The following is a 20,226-nucleotide window of genomic DNA, read 5'->3' as shown; positions in this document are numbered from 1 at the left end:
ATTCTGTTTTCATGGAAATCCTAGTTTCTGGGAATACATTTTAGAAGTCCGGCTTCTTATTTCTTTCCTGAGGTTGCATTTAACAAGTGTAGCCCAGTGGTGTGAAGTCCATGTTTTTAAATGCCAGAATAAACCAAGGAGCCATTTGTGTTCCAAAGATGACACACAGTGGGTAGCTGCGTTGCATGGAGAAAATAAGCTCCTTGGGCTTGTGCCTGCTGTCTCAGGACCCCAGGGAGTGCAAGGGAGTCTTGGGCCCACTTGCTTCAATGTTGTTGATGTGTCAGGAAGTTCTTTCTACCATCAAGACCAGAGGACTTTGTCCAAGATGGAGTTTTCATTTCAAGAGCCGAAGAGAGGGCCTTCCTGACAGGCCGACTAGATGGTGTGAAACATGGCCACTTCACAATGTGGTCTCCTGTGGTCTAAGGGATGGATGGTTGTTTGAGGGTAAGTCTAGATGATGACAGTGGCTCTCAGGTTGTTTCTTCTTATTTTTTTCATCCGCCACAATATTCCAGATGTATTACAATGACTTTGATGAGTAATTTAATTAAACTGCTTTTTTTTTAAAAATTCAAATCATTTCTGAATTTTATTCTTTGCTTTGTCAATAATTTGCTTTTAGCAGAATGGTAGAAAATAACTTCCTAATTTTGTGTGTTTCTTCACGAAACTTGTCTTTGTCCAAAAAAAAAAAAAAAAAAAAGCTTCACAAAGATCCATTTACTTTTTACAGCTATGAGACCTGACTTTGAGAAAGACAAACGTACAAATCGAGTATTAGGAAAATGAGGGTTTATAGGGTGGGGTGTGTACAGTTGAGGTGAGTGCCCTGGCCTGGTGTGCATGAGGCTGTGCATCTAGTCTTCAGCACCCAGACCAAACCAAACTAAAAAGACAGTGGCCACAGCAGCGGGAGCAACAATAGAACACATGTTTTGAGTTATTTTACCAAAGGAACTTGGAACTTTTTTTTTTTTTTTTTTTTTTTTTTTAAGCAAAACAAGGACTGGGGTAGGGGGTAGACACCAAATGATAGGGATTCTTCCACAATGCAGTGATAATCCCTCTATCTTTGGAAGGAGATCAATGGGCTAGTTAACCCTGAGAGAAAAAGCAGAAGTTACAGAGGAATTAACAGTCTCAGATTGGCCTTTTCTAGCCAGGAAGGCTGGAGTCTTGCTGGATTATGAGCAGAGATACCAGTTGATCCCGGGGTTAATGACACTGTTTTTCTCATCCCTGTTCACATTCCTCAGGGTGCTTCATGGTCCCCGCCTATGGGTTGGGGGTGAAGGGTCACAGGAGTGATGCCGTTTCTGGAGAAGAGCCACACAACTTCTCAGTTGGCCAATAATGGGCTACCATGTGGCTACCATGTGGCTACCATGGATGATAGCCTTGTAACTAAAGGTAAATGGTTGGGACCACATAGTCTGTGACCAGTAGAAGCTAGAATGTGAGTAAAGCCAAATAAGACCCAGTTAAGGGGAGCCACTCTGTGATTCTGCATTTGAGTTCAGGGATGAGGGTCCGGGAGACAATGAATCCATTCAGGGCCCCTTTATTCTCCAGCCTGACACGGGTCTAGTAATAGTGGTAATTTATGGCATAGTGTCTTCTACACTGGCTGTTAAATAGTAGTGTTTTAAATATTGTTTCTGCATAATTTAAATATTTTATCATTTCTTCCTGGAAGTCCCTTTACACGGGAACTCAGAACTCTCAAAGATATAGTTAATTCCTAGGATAGTGACTACTTACCTAAAGAGACTGCCACATATTTGGATCAAACTAAATATATTTCTTTGGAATAAAATTGCCCTTTTCTGCCAAGTAAAATGGGGGATATTGGCGAGAGGGGATCAGATCAATTTAATTGTCACAAACCAGATATTCTGTATACAATGTAAAAAGTTCACAACTTCGTGTGTGGGGGGGGAAATTCATTGGAAAGGCAATGGAGAATCTGGGGAATCAGAACACCCCTTAAGCCATTAACACACAAAGTCTACTTCGATGGAGGTTTTTGTTTTTTCATTACTGTATCTCCAGCGCACTGGGTAAGCGGCGGTCCTACAGCACGTACTCAATAGGCTTTTGCTGAAGAAATGCAAGTTCAGGCAGCCCATGAGAGTCTAAACACAAGTCCAACAAAAGCAGAAAGTCACATTAGCGGTCCACTGGGGACTAACCTCGGGGCTGTATGTCTCTCACGGTCCTACTCACTCTTGTGTCCACGTCACTTGCTCTCAAACTCACACTTTTACTGCTGTCAACACTTTAAAATGCACAGCAGAAGTTCAAATTAATAAACTTTTAAAAATTCGGATAAAAGTAAAAAAAAAAATACATAGAACTAAGGGACAGCGTAGAAGTCGTGGTAATGGGTATTGATGGGGTGAGTGTTTGACTAAGAGAACGTGTGATGGGGATTTCCGGTGGGCTTGAACCACTCCGGGCTGCGTCTGGGTATTGATTACACAAATCATTATGATTTGATAAGCTATGTGCACAGGACCTGCCAGTTTTGTGTATTTATGTTACACATGAGCATAGCAAGTGAGAAGGTATGCTGATTTGCAATCTTGTTTATATACCATTCAAAAATGTAAAAAATCCACATTGCTAATCATTCTGCAGGGATTTTCTGAACCTATCCATAATATATAAATTATGGCTAATTTGTATGCTAGTTAGCACTTGCTGTTCTCCAAGTTTAATGATGAGAAGTAAATCAAAGTGAGTATTTTTCTCTCCAACTTGTTGCAAAACCAACACAGAGGAGCTGGAAAAACAAAATAATTAAAACTAATAGGTAACATCATATCATTCATTATATTCCCAGCTTCTAACTTTGCCCACATTTGATTCCTGTGTTCTTTCAGGCTCGGTGCCTCTCGTCTCTTGTTCTCTCTTTTATTTATATGTCTGAACTATTATAAAACAAAAGTTTTAGAGATATTGAATGTAGTTAGCTCAGTTGTAAAACAGGCTGTGTGAGACGCTTGCTGGGTTTGATCTCCAACAACAACAACAACAACAACACACACACACACACACACACAGACAAACAAAAGAGGATGTGTTAGACAGTGTGCCAATTGATTATGCATTGCATTATTTGAGGACAAACACTATTCTTTCATACAACCTGAATACCTGACTCACACACTTTCAAATCAATAAACTCATATTGAAAAGTAGTATCTAGTCTGTATTTGTATTTGTAATTTGTCTAAACAAACACAGCTTTTCCTAAATGATTTGAGAAATGAAAAAATTAGCATTCAACAAAGTTCAATCACTTGTTGCATTTATTTGTTTTGTTTCTTCAGGTTCTTTTTTCCCCTAAAATGTTGCACCCCCCTTTACCAGCCCACCCTGCTTTTTCATAATATTGAAAATTTTCAAGTCTAGGTTACTGGCAAACCTTCTGTTTGTTTTTAGATGTGCATAATTAGGCTGGGTTTTACAGGCTCATTTCACAAAATCATTAAAGGTTTTTCAGCAGCACGTGTATCAACAACTGAAACAAATTCCCATTTTTGGCTATTAGTTACAATAAGACACCAGAGCTCCAGCCAGGCACCAGATGTTTTTGTTGAGGAGAAAACATAAAGAGCATTAAGAGCTTTTTAAATCTTACACTTTCACTTTGGTCTTATGAGAAATAATTGTGACATCTCATGCTCGGAAATGTGTCACAGGAGCTTTCCCTCATATCGACACCACGCACAGCGGAAGGGACCTGCTTACGTATCTGCAGTTTAAACGACCTGAAAACTCAGTGACAGCCTGGGAGGATATTTTGAAGTTTGAAATGATCCCTATATAAATAGAACGGATCAGCATAACTTCAGGATAAAATTAGCCGGCAGTTTGTGGACTCTCCAGCCTTGCCTGTGTGCTGGGTGCTGCTCTCCTGATAAATCACTGCTCGGCTTGCTCATGGCAGAGAGGATGGACAACAACATCATTGCCCCTATCAGCAAAGCTGGAGCTGCCAAGTTAGTTAAGAAAAATTTTCTGGATGCTCTAAAGTCAAATGACTCCGAAAAACTGGAGGCGATTTTATCCCAGAGGCAAATAGATGTGGACACAGTGTTTGAAGTCGAAGATGAGAACATGGTTTTGGCATCTTACAAACAAGGTAAAAATTGTAGAGGTGTGATTGTGAAATTGTTATAAAACGATCTTTAGGTTAGTAGGTCAGTTTTTGTCTTCAAAGCAGTTGTTTTTATTGTTAGCGTCTGCTAAGACATCATTTTTATTTTTTATCTTTCGTTCCTTTTAAAACTAGAAATGCATTTGGGCTGCTTTATATATTGTACACACATTTCTGTCTGTGTACATTTCTGTTTGCTGTTCTTGTGCCTGGAATTTGGGATCCTAGGTAGTTGTATTTGTCATGCACGGTGTGTTTAGGACGTCTCTTGTGCCCGTGGTGGTATAGAATAAAGAAAAACGTCTCTGACTCTCGTTAAAGACTGCTGAGACCTCCGTGTGACAGTGTGGCTGTTGGGGGTCAGGCTGCTGAGTCTTTGCTAACAGCCACTTACAGATATATCATCTCTATGTCCGTGTGGATGAAAAAGGGGACTCTTTTTTTCCACTTAGAGAGTTAATGAATGGAGAAAGCTGTGCCATAGGAACCTTCGTGATCTGCATCATTTTGATGGGTTTCAGTGCAAGGACAAAAGCTGAAGTAAAAAAATACCTTAAAGTTAACTTTTGTTTTTCTTTTCTGCTGGGCTACAATAATAGAACAAACAAACAAACAAACAAAAAAAGCTGAAGGGTTTAATTCAACATCTCTGCTTTGTACAAAAAAAAATTAGGAAAACAAAAATTAGAACAGAAAATTCTTCATTAAAGTTTTTTCTTTCTAGAACTCCTGCTTAATAAATCAGAAATAGATTAGCACACTCATTCTGATTTTTTAAATCAACTAGTCAATAGGAAAACTTAAGTAGTTAGGCCATCTGGTAAGCATATTGCAAGGAAATACTCTGTTCACCCTCATTTCTGCCTAAAGAAAATAGATGGGGAAGTCTTGGGAGCAGGGGTGGGAATAGTTGTTTATGCTCATATAGAGACCTGTTTTCTATTCCTACAAATTCATTAGTGTCACCGATTTCCAGACACAAATGCTGGTAGCATTTATTTTTACCTAATTCTCTGCAATTCTGGAGGAAGCATAAAATGGTTGAGGTTGGCTGCTTCATTTTTGTTTTGTGCTTTGTGATAAATTATCATTGCTGTTTTATCTGAAAAAAAAATGTTGTTTCTACAAAGTTGAAGGGATTCTGTTGGAGGAAAAAGAATTATATGCTACATAATTAGATGGCTTGCACCTTGTGACTTTATTCATTGATACTGTCTGATGCTAAGTATATTTTATAGAGAATAAAAAAACTCCTGTGTGTGCCACATACAATAGGACTCACACTCAAGCCAGGGGGTAATCTGCAAGATAGTGAGTTGCAGAGACCACCTTTGCTTATTTGCAAAGCAGGTAAACCCCCGGCAGACAGCACCAGGGCTCAGAAGTTCAGGGAAAGGAACTGGGAGGTGTGTGCTGTTGGCGAGGCTGGTGTCACAGCTCCCACAGGAGAAGAAACTGTGTTTCAAACTCTGCTTGTCAAAGTGAGCGAATTCCTGTGGCCCCCATGGAGCTAACTTTTTTATTTATGCTGATGACGGCTTTCCTAACATTCGGACTATGGGATGTGGCTTTGTCTCAGGGGCAGAAATTGAAACAATCTCCTAGAGAAAGAGCCAAGTCTTACGTAGGTGTCTGTTGGGAAATAACAGGGTTTGGGTTTGAAGTTTCAGGGCTGTTCAAGAAAGCAGTGTGCACGCCTGCGCACACAGGTGTGAATAGAAATAACTCCACTCTGTTCACCATGAATAGGTAAGGCTCTGCCTTCAGTCATAAGTCTAGGGCAAAATTCCTACTTTCTCAAAAGTTACTTGAAACTTACTTTAGGTGCCTGCAGGCCTAATACCAGCCCTTTGACCCTTAAGTGTAGGCATGGAGCAGAAGTAGAAGCTCTTTCTGGGCCAGTAAAGTAGGTCTAAGTGGTGATATCAATGTCTTACCTCACAAAGGAATCCTTAGAACAGTGTGGGACGGAGCAGTCTACAACTGGGTAGTTAATTAGTCAGCGTCTTCTGGGGTTTGTCTAAAAAGATGGGAACCATCTCTGTGTGGTTTTGAAGGACTTGTGGCTGGATTACTGTTTCTGATACTTCTTTTTTTTTTTTTTCATTAAGTAAAAGCAGACTTTTGGGATGTGGAAAGGCTACATGCTACACTTCGTTTTTTTTTTTTTTTTTTTTTTAAGTACATGGAAAGGCTGAACTTCTAAAAGTGGATAAGAAAAGCCCACAAACAAAACACCCCTGTGCAGTTTGATTTACTTTTATAAAAGAAGGGGAGATGCTTCATCACCCATATTTAGCTGCAGAAAGGGAACATAGTTGTTTACTCTCGAAGAATGGGTATCTCCTGCTTAGGTATTCACTGGATAAAAGAAACAATGTGTAATACAGACAACAAATATGGCCACCTGGAAACTTTCTTACACAGCACAGAATGTGATCTGCAGTCAACAGTCCATTATCCTCAGGGGGGCTAGCTGCTCTGCAATCAGCCCCTAGGTAATTTTAGTTTCTTCTGAAACACACTAAATCCTTTTCCACGGGATTTCAAAAAGTGGTTGAATTTGTTCCTAAATACAGCATGTCCGGTCTAATGTCAAGATCAGTGCTTGAGTGCAGGAAACAACTCCACAGGCAAAGACATGGACTTAGAATGTAAATAGCCCCGACTCTGGTCTAAAATGTATTAAAAGATGACCCCCCACAAGACTACGTTTTGTGGAGAGTGGAGGTATTGGGTCAGAGAGCTCTTTCTTTCTTGCTGTTCTGGTTCCTTCTCCTTGAAAAACCTCCACCAGTGAAGGCCACACTTAAAGTAGCCTCCCCAGTAATTCTGTTTGTGCTAAGGGAGCTCTGGGGAGTGTGTGTGTGTGTGGGGGGGGGGTTACCTGGATTTAACAGTCATTCTTCAAGTCAGATCTCTCCCCCACACCCTGCCTTTCTTAGCTTTATCACTAAATCTTCAGATAAAATCCCGACTGGGTCATTTAAAAGGCCCCCTTCTCTCACATTGTAAAGCTAACAACCAAGCATTGGAGACAGCTCCCAGGGAGCCACAGGCAAAGCTGGGTGGTTTTAAAAGCTGAGAAAAACAAGCAAAAAATCATTTTATTTTTAAGCGTTGATTTACTGCATGCAAGGGAACCACTACATATGGTGGAGATCAGAGGACACTTTGTGCTTCTCTCCTCCTACCACGTGAGTCACGAGGTTCAAACTCAGGTGCTCAGGCTTAGCGGCAAGCTCCACCTTGGCTATCTCAAAGGCCCCAGATAATCCCTTTAAAATACAATGAGACAACAACATCATGAATACCCAAGTGAATTTTTAACCATTGGATGTGACTACTAGTTGAAAAGTTAAGGGACTTTGTGACACAGTTTATTCCGAGACAAGCTGAAAGTATTTAGCATGAAGTGAAATTAAGGAGACATCTCTAAGGCTTTCCCTCGTTCACGTTGGTTCCCACTGTTAGCCTCTGTACTGGAACCATGGGCAGTGTCTTCAAGGCTGTTTTTAAAGCATATCCCAGCTACACATTTCGTTTTTCCTGCAATCGTATGTCTTGGCTCCCCATTGAGACAGGCAGAATATCAATCCCATGTCTCTGGTGTGAAGTCAGCGAGGTTAAAGAACACCCTTTACTAATCACTGTAATGCACTTTAGGTATTTCCTTTATGGTCCACAGCCTCTTTGGTCCCTTGCATGGTAGTCAAATTTTAATTAGGATAACCAATGAATTTGTTTTCACTTGAAAAGCTTCTGGCAGGTACTGTACTCTCTTAAGTAGCAGCTGATGTCCAAAGTTATCATGAAAGCTTTTTATTCCTAACAAATGATCTCTTTCTCACCTATTTTCTCCTGGTTTTAGAAAGCTACTTTCCTGTTTTCCTATTACAGGCCCAGGGGACTTGCTCTTTCCTAGTTGCTGGGAACTTAAAAACTTTGTATTCAGTTTGAAATCTCTTAAAAACTTTGTATTCCGAGCTTGCTTCCCTCTTCCATTCACTAGGGAGCCTCTGAGAGTTATCCTGAGAATATTAGCTATTAAAATAGTAGCCTAGAATTGTGCTTGGGTCTATAATCTTTCAGGGCTGTGTAAATATGTGGACATGGTCAGAGCAAATGTCTGCTAATCCCTGTGCAGCAGCGTGTGCGAGTTTGGCGGCAGCCAGAAGCTTCTCCAGCATGGGGCTGGTTTTTCTTTGATAACATTAGCGCTGATAACTGTTGTGGAGCCTGGGCTTAGCTTTAGTTTAACCAGAGATGTGTGTCCTCTCCAAATGCTGGAGCCCGACCAACGCCCTTTTTCAAAAGTAGGCTAAAACCTTCCCTCCTAGCCAAGTTTCTTGAGTGAGGGGTCTTGCTTGCAGACCTGTGACTTCAGCTTCAGGTTTAAATCAACACTCAGACGGGTGCACAAGAGGGTTAGTTCTGCACATTTTCTTTTTTTTTTTTTTTTTTTTTTTTTTTTTTTGGTAACCATGAAACTTCAAAATTTCTTTAGAATTTTTAGCCGAGTCAGGAGGAACTAAAGATCAGAGGCAACTTCTGACAAATTTGTTTTAGTCGGGGGAGATTGAAGTTTGAGAGTTAAAAAAAATTTTTTTTTTTGTACTTTTAAAGTTTTTTTTTCCTGCCTTATAGGTGTATATGATAATGATACACATAATCTCATCTGTCCCCCTCCCGATTGTCTCTATCTTCCCTATTTCCGTTTATCTCTTTTGTCCCCCTGAACAATTTCATTGAGTCAGCATACACACACACACACACACACACACACACAGCCTTACTGAGATAATTTCCAGGTGGATAATTTTCTGCAAACACTATAACTTTATTCTGTTCTATAGCTGAAAGAAAGCTCCATGGTATCCACAAAAACTCACATTTTCCTTACCTATTCTCCTGCTCTTGGCACACATCAGCCTGGTACAGAGACGCTCGCCATGTTTATCACACCATCATGCGCTACCCCTGCGCTACGGAGCCGACATGTCTAACAAACTTGGAGAGTTTGGCATCCACCACTAGTGGTTGCACGAACATGGGTGTGTGTTCCACTATTTTGTCTCTGCCTGCACTAGGTATCCTTCATGGAGGCTCTGCCGGGACTCCCAGTACTCTGCACGCAGAGAGCACGTGATACAATGAAGACGGGACTGTATAAGCAGATTACATATCACAGTGTGAGGAAGGGCAGCAAGGATAGTGGATGCTACAGGTCCTGGTGTGGATGGCTTGTACTGGGAGTTCAGGGCGGGGTTTCTGTGTGGAGACTAGCCGTGTTTCAGTCTCAGCCTCTTTTCAAGTGAACCCCTTGCTGAAGCCAAGCTTTCCTGAACAGGTGCCTTTGCAGACATGGGGTTGTTGAGTTGCTTTCCCCAGAGGGAAGCAGCACCTTATTCACTCCTCTACCTCCCCACTCCCCCCCCCCCCACTCCCGGCTTTGTCTTCCTCTTATTCTCTAGCCTTCTCCTTGTGCGGTCTGAACACACAGTTCAGCCGCAGCTGGCCTCTGCAGAGGCTCACAGAGCAGTGTCTCCCAAAGGTAAATGTTAAGAGCAAATCACATCCTAGGTTTGGATGCCCAAGGAAGAGTGTGCTATGAGAGAAAAGGCTAGTGTACACAGTAAATTCACTCCACTTGCTTGGCATGCAGTGACTGTTGGTGGTTTTGTGTGTGTGTGTGTGTGTGTGTGTGTGTGTGTGTGTGTGTGTGTATGAGCAAACCCTAATCTTTGGAGAGATCAACATTAATGACAGCACGTGAATTGGCACACCTCAGCTTCAGTTTTGGAAGCTGGTATGATGTCAGATCTGTTGCTCCATAAAGATAAGTGTATTTATTTCCAGTCTTGATGGAAAGCCCATGCTCCACCCTAGTTTAAGGGTCGACTTCTTGCTAAGGACTGTCCTTTTCTCTGCTCAGCACAGTTGGCTTTCCTGTTTTGCTACAGGCTGAATTATCCAGACTCTCCCAACACTGTCTCCAACTCTCTCACCAAAGTTTTGAAGCCCAGAGGAAAGGCAGAGATAACATAACCTGAGCCCACAGTCATCTGTCCGCATGGTCAGCCCCCTAGGGGCAGCTAATAAGGTGCTTTCTTGTTCCCCAAACACACAGATGCCATGTAGAAGTGGACTTTTACAAACAGTTCTGCTTTAGGCTTGGTGGAATTCAATCTGGTGGTCTATGGGCCTGATTCCCCTGGTAACAGTTATAGGAGACATAGATGAACCTGACTTTTCTGACTGGTCCATGTAATAAATGGGCAAGAAAGGCTCCATTGGTGCTGCTGGGAATTTAGGAAGAAGAAACACTGTAAGCAAACAAATGCATTTCCACACCAGCAATGTGGCATGTTTCAGATGCATTCGGGAGCATCTTCCTGTGTGTGTGTGTGTGTGTGTGTGTGTGTGTGTGTGTGTGTGTGACAGGCTTGGAGCTAAACCTATAGCATTTCCACAAAGACAAACACAGATGGAACCCCCTCCTGGCAGATACCCCCAGTCCATGAGATTGGACCTAAGCAGGTGATTTTTGGCTCTAGCAGGCTGAGGAAGTGGCTGTCTTCTCGTCTGGAAAATGAGAAGCTTGGGTTGGATGGTCTTCCCATTCTGTGTTTCTTTGGTTTTACATCAAAATGGTGTTTTCTTAATCAGCTCTCTGCTGTTTCTTCCAGGATCATTTTTTTTTTCTATCCTAGGTGGGAGCAGGCATGGGTTTCCAATCAGTTGCAGAATGATGGTACCTCATCTTCCCCACTAAAAAGCAGGCAAAATACACTGGTTTCCAGGTCCACAACCAGCTCCTTTCTAAGCAGTTAGATAAACTGTCATTGCAGGTTGCTTGTTGAGGAATATTGAGGGTAAGAAGTTGGGATGAACTGGGCATGGTAGAGCATGCCTATGGTCCCAGTGCTAGAGAAGCTGAGGCAGGAGGGTTGCTGTGAGTTCAAGGACTTTCTGGGCTAAACAGTGAGACCCTCTTTCAAAATGCTGGATCAGAAGAAAGGAGAAAGAACATTTTAAGTAGTGAGAATAATCTGTCTAAGATCTTAGTTCTTGGGATCTCTTGGCAAATTTGTGCCTAATTTGGGCAAGGTTATGTGTGTGACACTTTCCAGGTTCCTGGTTTGTTTTGGCTGCCAGGAACTTTAAAGACAACCTTACCATGCTGTTCTAGTACAAGCATGACCCTATCTTACTTTGTGACCCTATCTTACTTGTCATTTCCTCCCTTTGCCATTATTTTTGTAAATCAATTAAAAGAATACTGGATAAAAATGTGTGATTTGCCCAAGGTTTTTCTGTAGAAAGGGATACTGAATGTGCCAACATGCAGGCAAAATATCTGTGTGAGAATTTTTTTTAAAAAAGTTCAATCAAATCCCACATTGACTGACAACTATATGTACAAGGATGAAGGATGGAGATGAATAACATTTATAAACTTGTAATTGATGATGTCAGAAAGATACTAACAAACTTAAAATGACTTGAAATAAAAAAAAAATCTTAAAATGCCTCATGTAACATAAAATGCAACCACACACGTTTTGCAGTTTTAAGCTAAAGCGCTTTTGAGATCTAGGAAGCCAAACTAAAAGGACAGGATCAGCAGAGATGGAAAGAGCTAGAGAAAGCCTGACCCAGGGAAGTCCTCAGAATAAGGCACGGGGAGTAAACTCCGAAACCATTTCCCCCTTCAGTTTTATAGATATGACCAAAATAAAACACCTTGTCAAAATCCCCACAGAACAGCGAGAGACACTGGGACAAAAGCAAACTCCCTTTCCTTTCCTTTCCTTTTCAGGTTATTGGTTGCCCAGTTACAAGCTGAAGTCTTCCTGGGCAACTGGCCTGCACCTCTCAGTCTTGCTTGGTCACGTGGAGTGCCTGAGGGTCCTGCTGGACCACAATGCTACCATCAACTGCCGGCCCAATGGGAAGACGCCTCTGCACGTGGCTTGTGAGACGGCCAACCTCGAATGTGTGAAAGTCCTCTGTGACCGCGGAGCCAAGCTCAACTGCTACTCCCTGAGTGGACATACGGCCTTGCACTTCTGTACTACGCCAAACTCCATCCTCTGTGCCAAGCAATTGGTGTTGCGAGGTAAAGCTTTCCCGGTGGCTGATGTGTGCTTACACACACGTGGTTTGTTCTGTGTGGTCATGTGCACATGGTTGGGGACATGGTCACGGCTCCTTGCCTCAGGCAATGTGACAGACATTCCAGTACCCTCAACCTGATTCAGGGCCTGAGATCATCATATACATGAATATTTACATTTTTGTTGGTTTTATAGGTGTGTGTGTGTGTGTTTCCCATTGAGTTCATTCAGTGAAGATCACACTAACTCATAATTTTTCAAGAAGTAATGAGTCATAATAAATCAAGAAGTGTATTGACTTTCAGGTACTTAACATGCTTATTTAGCCCTTAATATGCATCAGGTATTGTAGTGACGAAGAGAAGGCAGTTTCTGTTCTCAACTTATATATATGTATAAATGCATACAATCATATATGTATACATATTTTCACTTTCATTACAAAATTGGGACGTGCTACCAAGGAGAAAACATCATCTATGTTAGGAGTGAACCATTATAAAATGTTAAAGACTTTTCTGGACCAAGCACTCATGGTTTGTCAAATAGTACCCCATGTAGATTTGCAGGGCAGTGTCAAGGGCTTACCAGCTTTGGAGACCCAAGGACGTAAGCACTTGTGTGTAGATTCTTATAGGTGAACACACTTCTCTTTCCTTGTAATAAATATCTGGGTGGGGGGTGAGAAGATGGGATAGAAAGCAGATTTATGAGAACTGACACCCTGTTTCTCGAAGTGACTGGATCATTTTGTATTTCCACCAGCAATGTGTGAAAACTTCAGTTGCTTGCTATCCTTGCCAAATTGATAAAGTAAGATATTAGCAAAAAAGTTGAGCTCTCTAGTAAGTAACAGTGTCTCATTGTGGTTTTAGTCTGAATTTCTTTAAGGGTGCTGTGAATGTCATATATTTATTTGACAGATGAATATCCTTTTAGGGAAATATCTGTTTAATTGTTTTGTTCCCTTTCAAATGCTGCTTGGTTATTCTGTATACAGTCTTTTACCACATCAGCAGTTTGCACAATAGTATCATGTGTTTTCTTTTCCTTTCCCTGCTCTCTCTCTCCCTCCCTCCTCTCCCTTTTTCCCTTATTTCATTCCCTCCTCTTCCCCTTCCTTCCTTCTTTGCTCCCTCCATCCCCCTCTCTCTCTTTTTCATGACAAGGGCTCACGAACTATCTAACTAACTAATGAAGTCCTGTCACTTAAGAGTTCTAGCACTTGGTAGACTGACACAGGAGAATGACAGGTTTCAAGCCAGCTTCCAGCTATGAAATCAATGAGAAATTCTCTGAAAAATAAGAGAAGCAATAACATAAATAAGGAAGAATGAATCTAGACAGAGTCGTGATATATGCTAGCATTTAAATAGCCAGCGCCTAAGGAGGAGCCAGTGAGGGACAGAAGAATGGACTGACAGGGTAGTTGGAGACCTGAGCCTGCTTCCGGTAAAAGACTAAGAAAGAGGTGAGTTTGAGAAGCAGGGACTAGCCACAAGGAAAGCTGTCAAGATTAAATGAGATATTCCTTAAATCAGGCGACAGGTTAACATTGATAAAACAAAACAACAAAACCAAAACAAAACAAGAACTAGTGTAATGGGATTAAATAGGTGTTTGGAAGTGATTATACTGGTAACTGTTCAAAAAGGTTTGCCTGGAGCATCAAGGATAGTGTGATTGTGGTGGCAGGGCAGGGGGAGGCCACAGGAGATTGGGGATGAAGGGGACTGCAGGGATGCCAAGAGGGAATTGCTCAGGATGGGTACTTCGGGCCTTCTTCAGTAACCTTTCAATGATCCAGTTTTCCAAAGCTGAGATGGGTGAGATCTGGAGATGACAGGACACATCTCCATGTTTAACAGGTTCATATAAAAGATGCTTTCCAACTCCAGGGCAGGTTTGGTGATGGTGAGATCCCCCTCAACAATGATGGGCAAAGTCATCAGCAAAGATGAGGAGAGAAGGAAGGGGAGACATCTACTCAAGAGATGTAGTCCCACTACTGAAATCCTAGAAGATGCTTCTAAAACTGCGGGAATGAAGGCCAGGGGGTATCAACCTCACTGCTGATTCCTGAGGAGGGAGAGGAGAGGGAGGAGGAGAAGGAGGAAGAGAAAGAATGGGGGGGGGGGACAAGGGTTAGACAGAGAGAGACAGAGAGACCGAGTGACAGAAAAAGGAAATGCGAGAGAGACAGAGAGCACAAGACAGAGACAGAGTGAAAGGGAAAGTGTGTGTGTGCGAGAGAGACAGAGAGACAGAGAGCACAAGACAGACACAGAGTGAGAGGGAATGTGTGTGTGTGTCTGTGTGTGAGTGTGTGTGTGTCTGTGTGTGTGTGAGTGTGTGTCTGTGTGTGTGTGAGTGTGTGTCTGTGAGTGTGTGTCTGTGTGTGTGAGTGTGTGTGTGAGTGTGTCTGTGTGTGAGTGTGTGTGTGTCTGTGTGTCTCTGTGTGTGTGTGTGTGTGAGTGTGTGTCTGTGTGTGTGTGAGTGTGTGTGTGAGTGTGTCTGTGTGTGAGTGTGTGTGTCTGTGTGTCTCTGTGTGTGTGTGAGTGTGTGTGTGTCTCTGTGTGTGTGAGTGTGTGTGAGTCTGTGTGTGTGTCTGTGTGTGTGAGTGTGTGTGTCTGTCTGTGTGTGTGTGAGTGTGTGTGTCTGTGTGTCTCTCTCTGTGTGTGAGAGAGTGTGTGTGTGTGTCTCTGTGTGTGAGTGTGTGTGTGTGTGTGTGTGTCTGTGTGTGTCTGTGTGTGTGAGGGGGGAAGGGGGAAGGATGGGTCAGCTTACCAGCTCACTCAGTTTCTATGCTCTGGTACCCTCCACATTTTATCATTCCTTCCTCACTCATGTTAGATTGAGTTTTAAAATTTTATCATATTTTAATTAGTTTACACTTTAGATTTCGTGTCATTAGAAATTATAGACCTGTTATTCGGCTAGCGAGGGCAGGAGAAACGCACAAGCAGTGCTCTGCCTGCTCTCAAACCCTTGTTTCCTATTTTTAGACGTTTAGAATTTCATATAAGTATAGAATGAAATATGATGATGGCCACTATCTATTTTCCTGTTCTAAATTCCCCCAATTATCCCTAATATATTCCCCTTCCAACTTCGTCTCCTTTTGTTTCCCTTCTTTTTAAAATAATCCACTGAGCCTAATTAGTGCTTTCATTTAAGCGTGGTTGTGGCGCCATCTACTGGAGCCTGTGCTGCCTAGCAGAGGCTTAATCGCCAAGGTTCTCTGCAGCTGTCAACTGCAGAGAGCTCCATCACCAGGAGTGAGGCTCATCTCATACACTCAGAGGAATCTTGACAACACACACCAGCTTTAAGTCGGGAGCCCTACTTCTGGGGTTAGAGATTCATTTAGGACAGGCAGGCTTTTGATTCAGGGCTCCTATTTTTTTCCAGCTTCAAATTCAAGCTTTAGCTGTTCCATCCAAACAAGGCTATTCAGAGTCAGAGAGAACAGAAAAGACAAGCTGAACACATTTAGGACTGGGATTGGTCACATCCTGCAGATCTTCAAAGCAGTGTAGCTGTCACACATCCAGTTAATATGTTTGTGGTAGGAGTTTTGATTGAGTAAGGAAGCCATTTAAGACATACACTATTTGCAGGCTGTATACTGGAACTTCCAAGCTTTACACACATATATTCATGTATGTATGTATGTACACACACATATATCTTTACAAATATATATGTAAAATCTTAAGACATCTGATCTACTTTCACCACCATAGACTCATGTATATTACTAAAAATTTAGTAGAAAAATAGAAAATTTTGTTATGCTGTCTGCATCCCATGTACACATTAAACTATGGATGTATAAGAGTGTTTATTTATACGGACATGTTTTAGCTATTTGTTTAGAGTCTCACACTGTAGCTCTGGCTGTCCTGGCACTCAGTCTAATGTAGCCTTCATTCTGCAGGAACCCTCTTTTCTCAGCCTTTTGAGTGCTGGGACTACAGGCATAAGTCACTGGATTTAGCTAATGTTTAAAGAGTTTTAAATAGCCTTTTGTAGGAGAGTATGAACTGTATAGATATATTTTTCTAAAAGTTACATGTGACTACGTGTATCAGGAAATAATATCTAAGTTATTCACCGAACATTATCAAAGCTAATATTTAATAGTATCTATTTTTTTGCAGTCTTTGTTTACTCTGTGTGAGCATGCATCCACACGCACGTACACACACACACACACAAACACACTTCATATGGTTATTGGGCAGAGGTCAGAGAGAGACTTTTGGAGTCAGTTGTCTCCTTCCACCAGGCAGGTTCATCATGTACCCACTGAATCATCACTCTGGCCCCTAAGTAATTTTTAAAGGCATGTCTATAAGTGAAGACCCTTGGTTTCAAGACTTTTTTTTTTTTTTTTTTTTTTTTTTTTTAAGATAGGGACTCAGGTAGCCCAGACTTCCCTCTGACTTGGTATGGAACTCAGGATGACCTCAAACTTCCTTTTTCCCTGCCTTTACCACTCAAGGTCTGAGATTACAGGTGTGTGGGTTTATATAGTACTGGGCCCTCATGCAACACCGAAGCTTAGCTCTTAGCTCTCTCTGCCTATTTTGAAGGGTGATACCTGGCAATTAGGAACCAACAGAAAAACAAAGTTGCCAGTGAAATAATGGGGGTGGTTTTGTTTTCCATTTCTTTGGATGAAGGAAAAGCAGATAAATGCTGGCGGGCCAGTCCTCTAGTCTGGAGATTCTGGAAGACTGAGGAACCTGCCCGCCTTCCTGGGCACCTTTATGTCCTCAGCCCAGGGAGGAGCACTTGCCAAACAGTTCCAGGAGCCCAGAGCTCATGGCTGCACTTCTACCAGAGAATTAGTGCCAGCTGTCATGCTCACAGGTAATGAAAGGAGGCCTCTGCTCACTTTCACATCCCTGGTCTCCAGGGGATTCAGGTGAGGGCTGAACTCCGTCTTCCTGAGGTTATGTTGTAGGCATTTTGGGGAAGAAGTCACATACATCTCTTCATGACTCGACAGAGGGCACTGAGACAGCCCACAGACAAGGAAAATAAGCCAAGGTAAGGAAACTCAGGACTGGAGAAGTCCATTAGAGAAAGAAGTAATGCCATGGCAACTGAAAACCGATGTGATTTCATTTGCTATTTAATGGACCCTTTGTGGGAAAGTGTTCTTCGTGGAAAAGGCTAATTGACCCCCCCCCCCAAAAAAAAGCATGCAATTTTCTCTTAAAGGATTTTGTCCTATTGTGGAGTTGCCTTTGTCCCATGCTGGATTTTGCCTACTATTTTTCTGTTGGCCTTTCTACTTAATGACGCCATCTTCTGGCCTTGTTTCCTTTGGTATTAGGATAATGGCGTTCATCAGGTTCATCAGTTGAGAGGGCTTATTTACCTCAGTGGAAAATGTCTGTCCTTTGCTTCCTGCACTTCCCTGTGAATGAAGAGAGGCAGGTCAGGGTTGGCTGGCGACTACGCCGTGCGTTATTTCCGCACGTCCATCCTCTTCCCTAAGAGGGAAATGAACACTGCTTGCCACATGAAGCAAACCTGGACAATAGGAGGAAAATTTGTTACCCGAGGAAAGCTATAAAGATCCAAATGGCTTCTAAGAGGATGTAGCATAAGGGCAATGTAAAGACGGCCCTGCCTTCAGAAAGTCTGGCCTCCGATCTCGGGTGCCACAGTAACACCAGTTGACTATGCAGGAGCCCCCACCCCACCCTGATCAGTGTTGCCCTAATTAATACGGGAACAGGCACACACCTGTGGGACAGGCGTCTCTCTCCCCATCTCTCTGCTGTCCACCTTCCCGTGGCTTGTGCTGTGCATTGCGATAGCACAAACCTGGCCACTTCCCCTCATTTGCAGGCCTCTCCAGAGATGCTTGCCACTCCTGTTGTATTGTTAAGTATACCTAGGCAATATGAATTTAATCTTTTTCTTGAAGCTGACACTATTTGCCAAAATTATTTTTGAAGGACATGATAAATCGCCACTAAAAAATAAAATGTAAAAATAAAACTAAAGGGAAAAGGCTGTCACTGCACAAAGAGAGAAACAGAAAATTACAGGCAATGACATTGGTGACTGCCACCTGTTTGTCAGAGATCTTCCTCCATCAGGTGGCAGGGGTTAGCTCCAAATCACCCTGTCTTCTCTCCCCTTGTTCCCTGCACTGAAATAAGTTGGTGGGCCCTGTCTCATCCCCAGCAGATAGCAGCTTCTTCAGTCCCAAGGCATCTCTTGTGGGGGAATCATCCTGCACTTTGTAAAACACAGCCTTCAGCAAGGCCGTGGCAAGTCCATGGTGATCCAGTCAAAGCATCCTCTTTTGAATCAAGGCTACTTTCTCCACATCTCTTCAGCTCTGTCCTGGGGGAGGGGAGGGGCGGGCAGTCTCAGCCTAGAGAAAAGAGGAACCGATAATGTATGAGGGACAAAAAGAAGGAGAAAAAATGCCATCATTTCACACCACGATATTTGCCTACATTAAAACAAACAAAAACAAAACACGAAAAACGTCTACCATCACATGGTTAGAATTAATGATTGAGGTGAGCAGTCGTCTTGCATTTCTAATCATTCTACCAACAAAACAACTGGATTTCTATGTTCTAGAAATAAGAAACTGTAGTAGAGGATGAAGAAATCCAGATGTATTAATAAAAGAGATGGAAGAATACAAGCTACCTGAAAAATATTAAAATATTATACCTAAGGTTCATTATGAAAAATGCAATACACCAATTATTTTTTCCCATAGAGGTAACTGCCTTTACTTCTCTAGTTTGATTAGTCTGGTGTTTATATATCACCAAATAACTACCATTTATTTATGTATAAAAACAGAAAAGACGTAACAATGTAAGTTTTGTAGTAATCAGAATTATCTTTTCCCCTTTGGGAGACACCTGTCTGCATTAGGCCCTTTCCTGTTCCCAGGTTACTCTGAAGCTGGCTACTAACTAGGATAATAACGACTTTAAAAATATTATTTAATCTTTTGGGGTTTTTTTTTTTGCTTAGATTTCTATGTACTCATTGATATTTTAAGTCCACAAGTTTCATTTTTACAAAAAAGTTCAACCTCGGTGAATATTTTAATCAACTTAATTTCTTGGAGAGGTGGAGAGTCCCTTCCAGATGCTTCAGTCTTGTTTCTGTCTCGTGTGGGAGCTGCGGTCATCCTGGGAACCTTTCCTTGCCATCCTGGACTCCCTCTTCTCTTTAGGACAAAGTTCCCTCCCCAGATCATGTCCTTTTATAAATCTTAGTTGGTTGCTTTTTGAACCAACCATATCCTCAAATGAGAGTTCTGCGAAACCATACTGGAGATGGTAAACGGCATTCAGTACCATTGCTCTCCCTTGATTGACAGAGACGCCCAGGTTCATAATTACTGCCCTCTAGCATGATAAAAGCATGCCTCTACAGCAACTGCTTCTCAAGATGTAGCTGGGAAATCGGAAGCCTACTCTTGTTCAGCTTTTACTTGTGACCTGTGGCATTCTTCCCTGGAGAGCTTAGGGTTTTCTTTCCATCCTTTATGTGAAATTTCACAAAGGTCTGCCTGATGTATTTCTTTTCATCTACTTCCCTGGGTCCTTCCAATCACCCCCACCAACATCCCTGTACTTCTCTGACCATTCTGAGAAATGACCCTAATGCTTTTCTGCACGAATTCTCTCTTGATTTTATGTCTTTTGCGAATTGCTATCATTTGAGTATTAGCCCCTGTGCTACTCCTGTGACTGCTCTAGGCAGCTTCCCTGTCCTACAGGTCTTCACCGTCACACTTGCTTTCTAAAAGGCTTGCCCCAGACTGTACTGATTGTCTTAGAACCCTTCGCTGTCTCCCTGCATCTAAGATGGAATGACTGAAGTCCAAGTGAAGTGTATTAATTATTAGCATTATCCACTCCAAGGAATTTGGCT

At 42.2% G+C, this 20,226-nt stretch overlaps 1 protein-coding gene across 1 annotated transcript in view; it reads left to right on the top strand.

Annotated features, from left to right (window-relative positions):
- The first annotated feature begins 3,556 nt into the window (after nucleotides 1-3,556).
- Nucleotides 3,557-20,226, top strand: part of Asb4 (ankyrin repeat and SOCS box containing 4) — a 33,880-nt gene continuing 17,210 nt past the window's right edge. The window contains exons 1-2 of the mRNA XM_051177169.1: nucleotides 3,557-4,156; nucleotides 11,994-12,293. Of these exons, the coding sequence (XP_051033126.1) occupies nucleotides 3,955-4,156; nucleotides 11,994-12,293 (502 nt within the window). The 5' untranslated portion in view covers nucleotides 3,557-3,954. The remainder of the gene's footprint in view (nucleotides 4,157-11,993; nucleotides 12,294-20,226) is intronic.

This window comes from Phodopus roborovskii, unplaced genomic scaffold (assembly GCF_943737965.1).
Source record: "Phodopus roborovskii unplaced genomic scaffold, PHOROB, whole genome shotgun sequence".
Taxonomy (NCBI): domain Eukaryota; kingdom Metazoa; phylum Chordata; class Mammalia; order Rodentia; family Cricetidae; genus Phodopus; species Phodopus roborovskii.
This window is presented reverse-complemented; position numbering and strand designations above follow the sequence as displayed.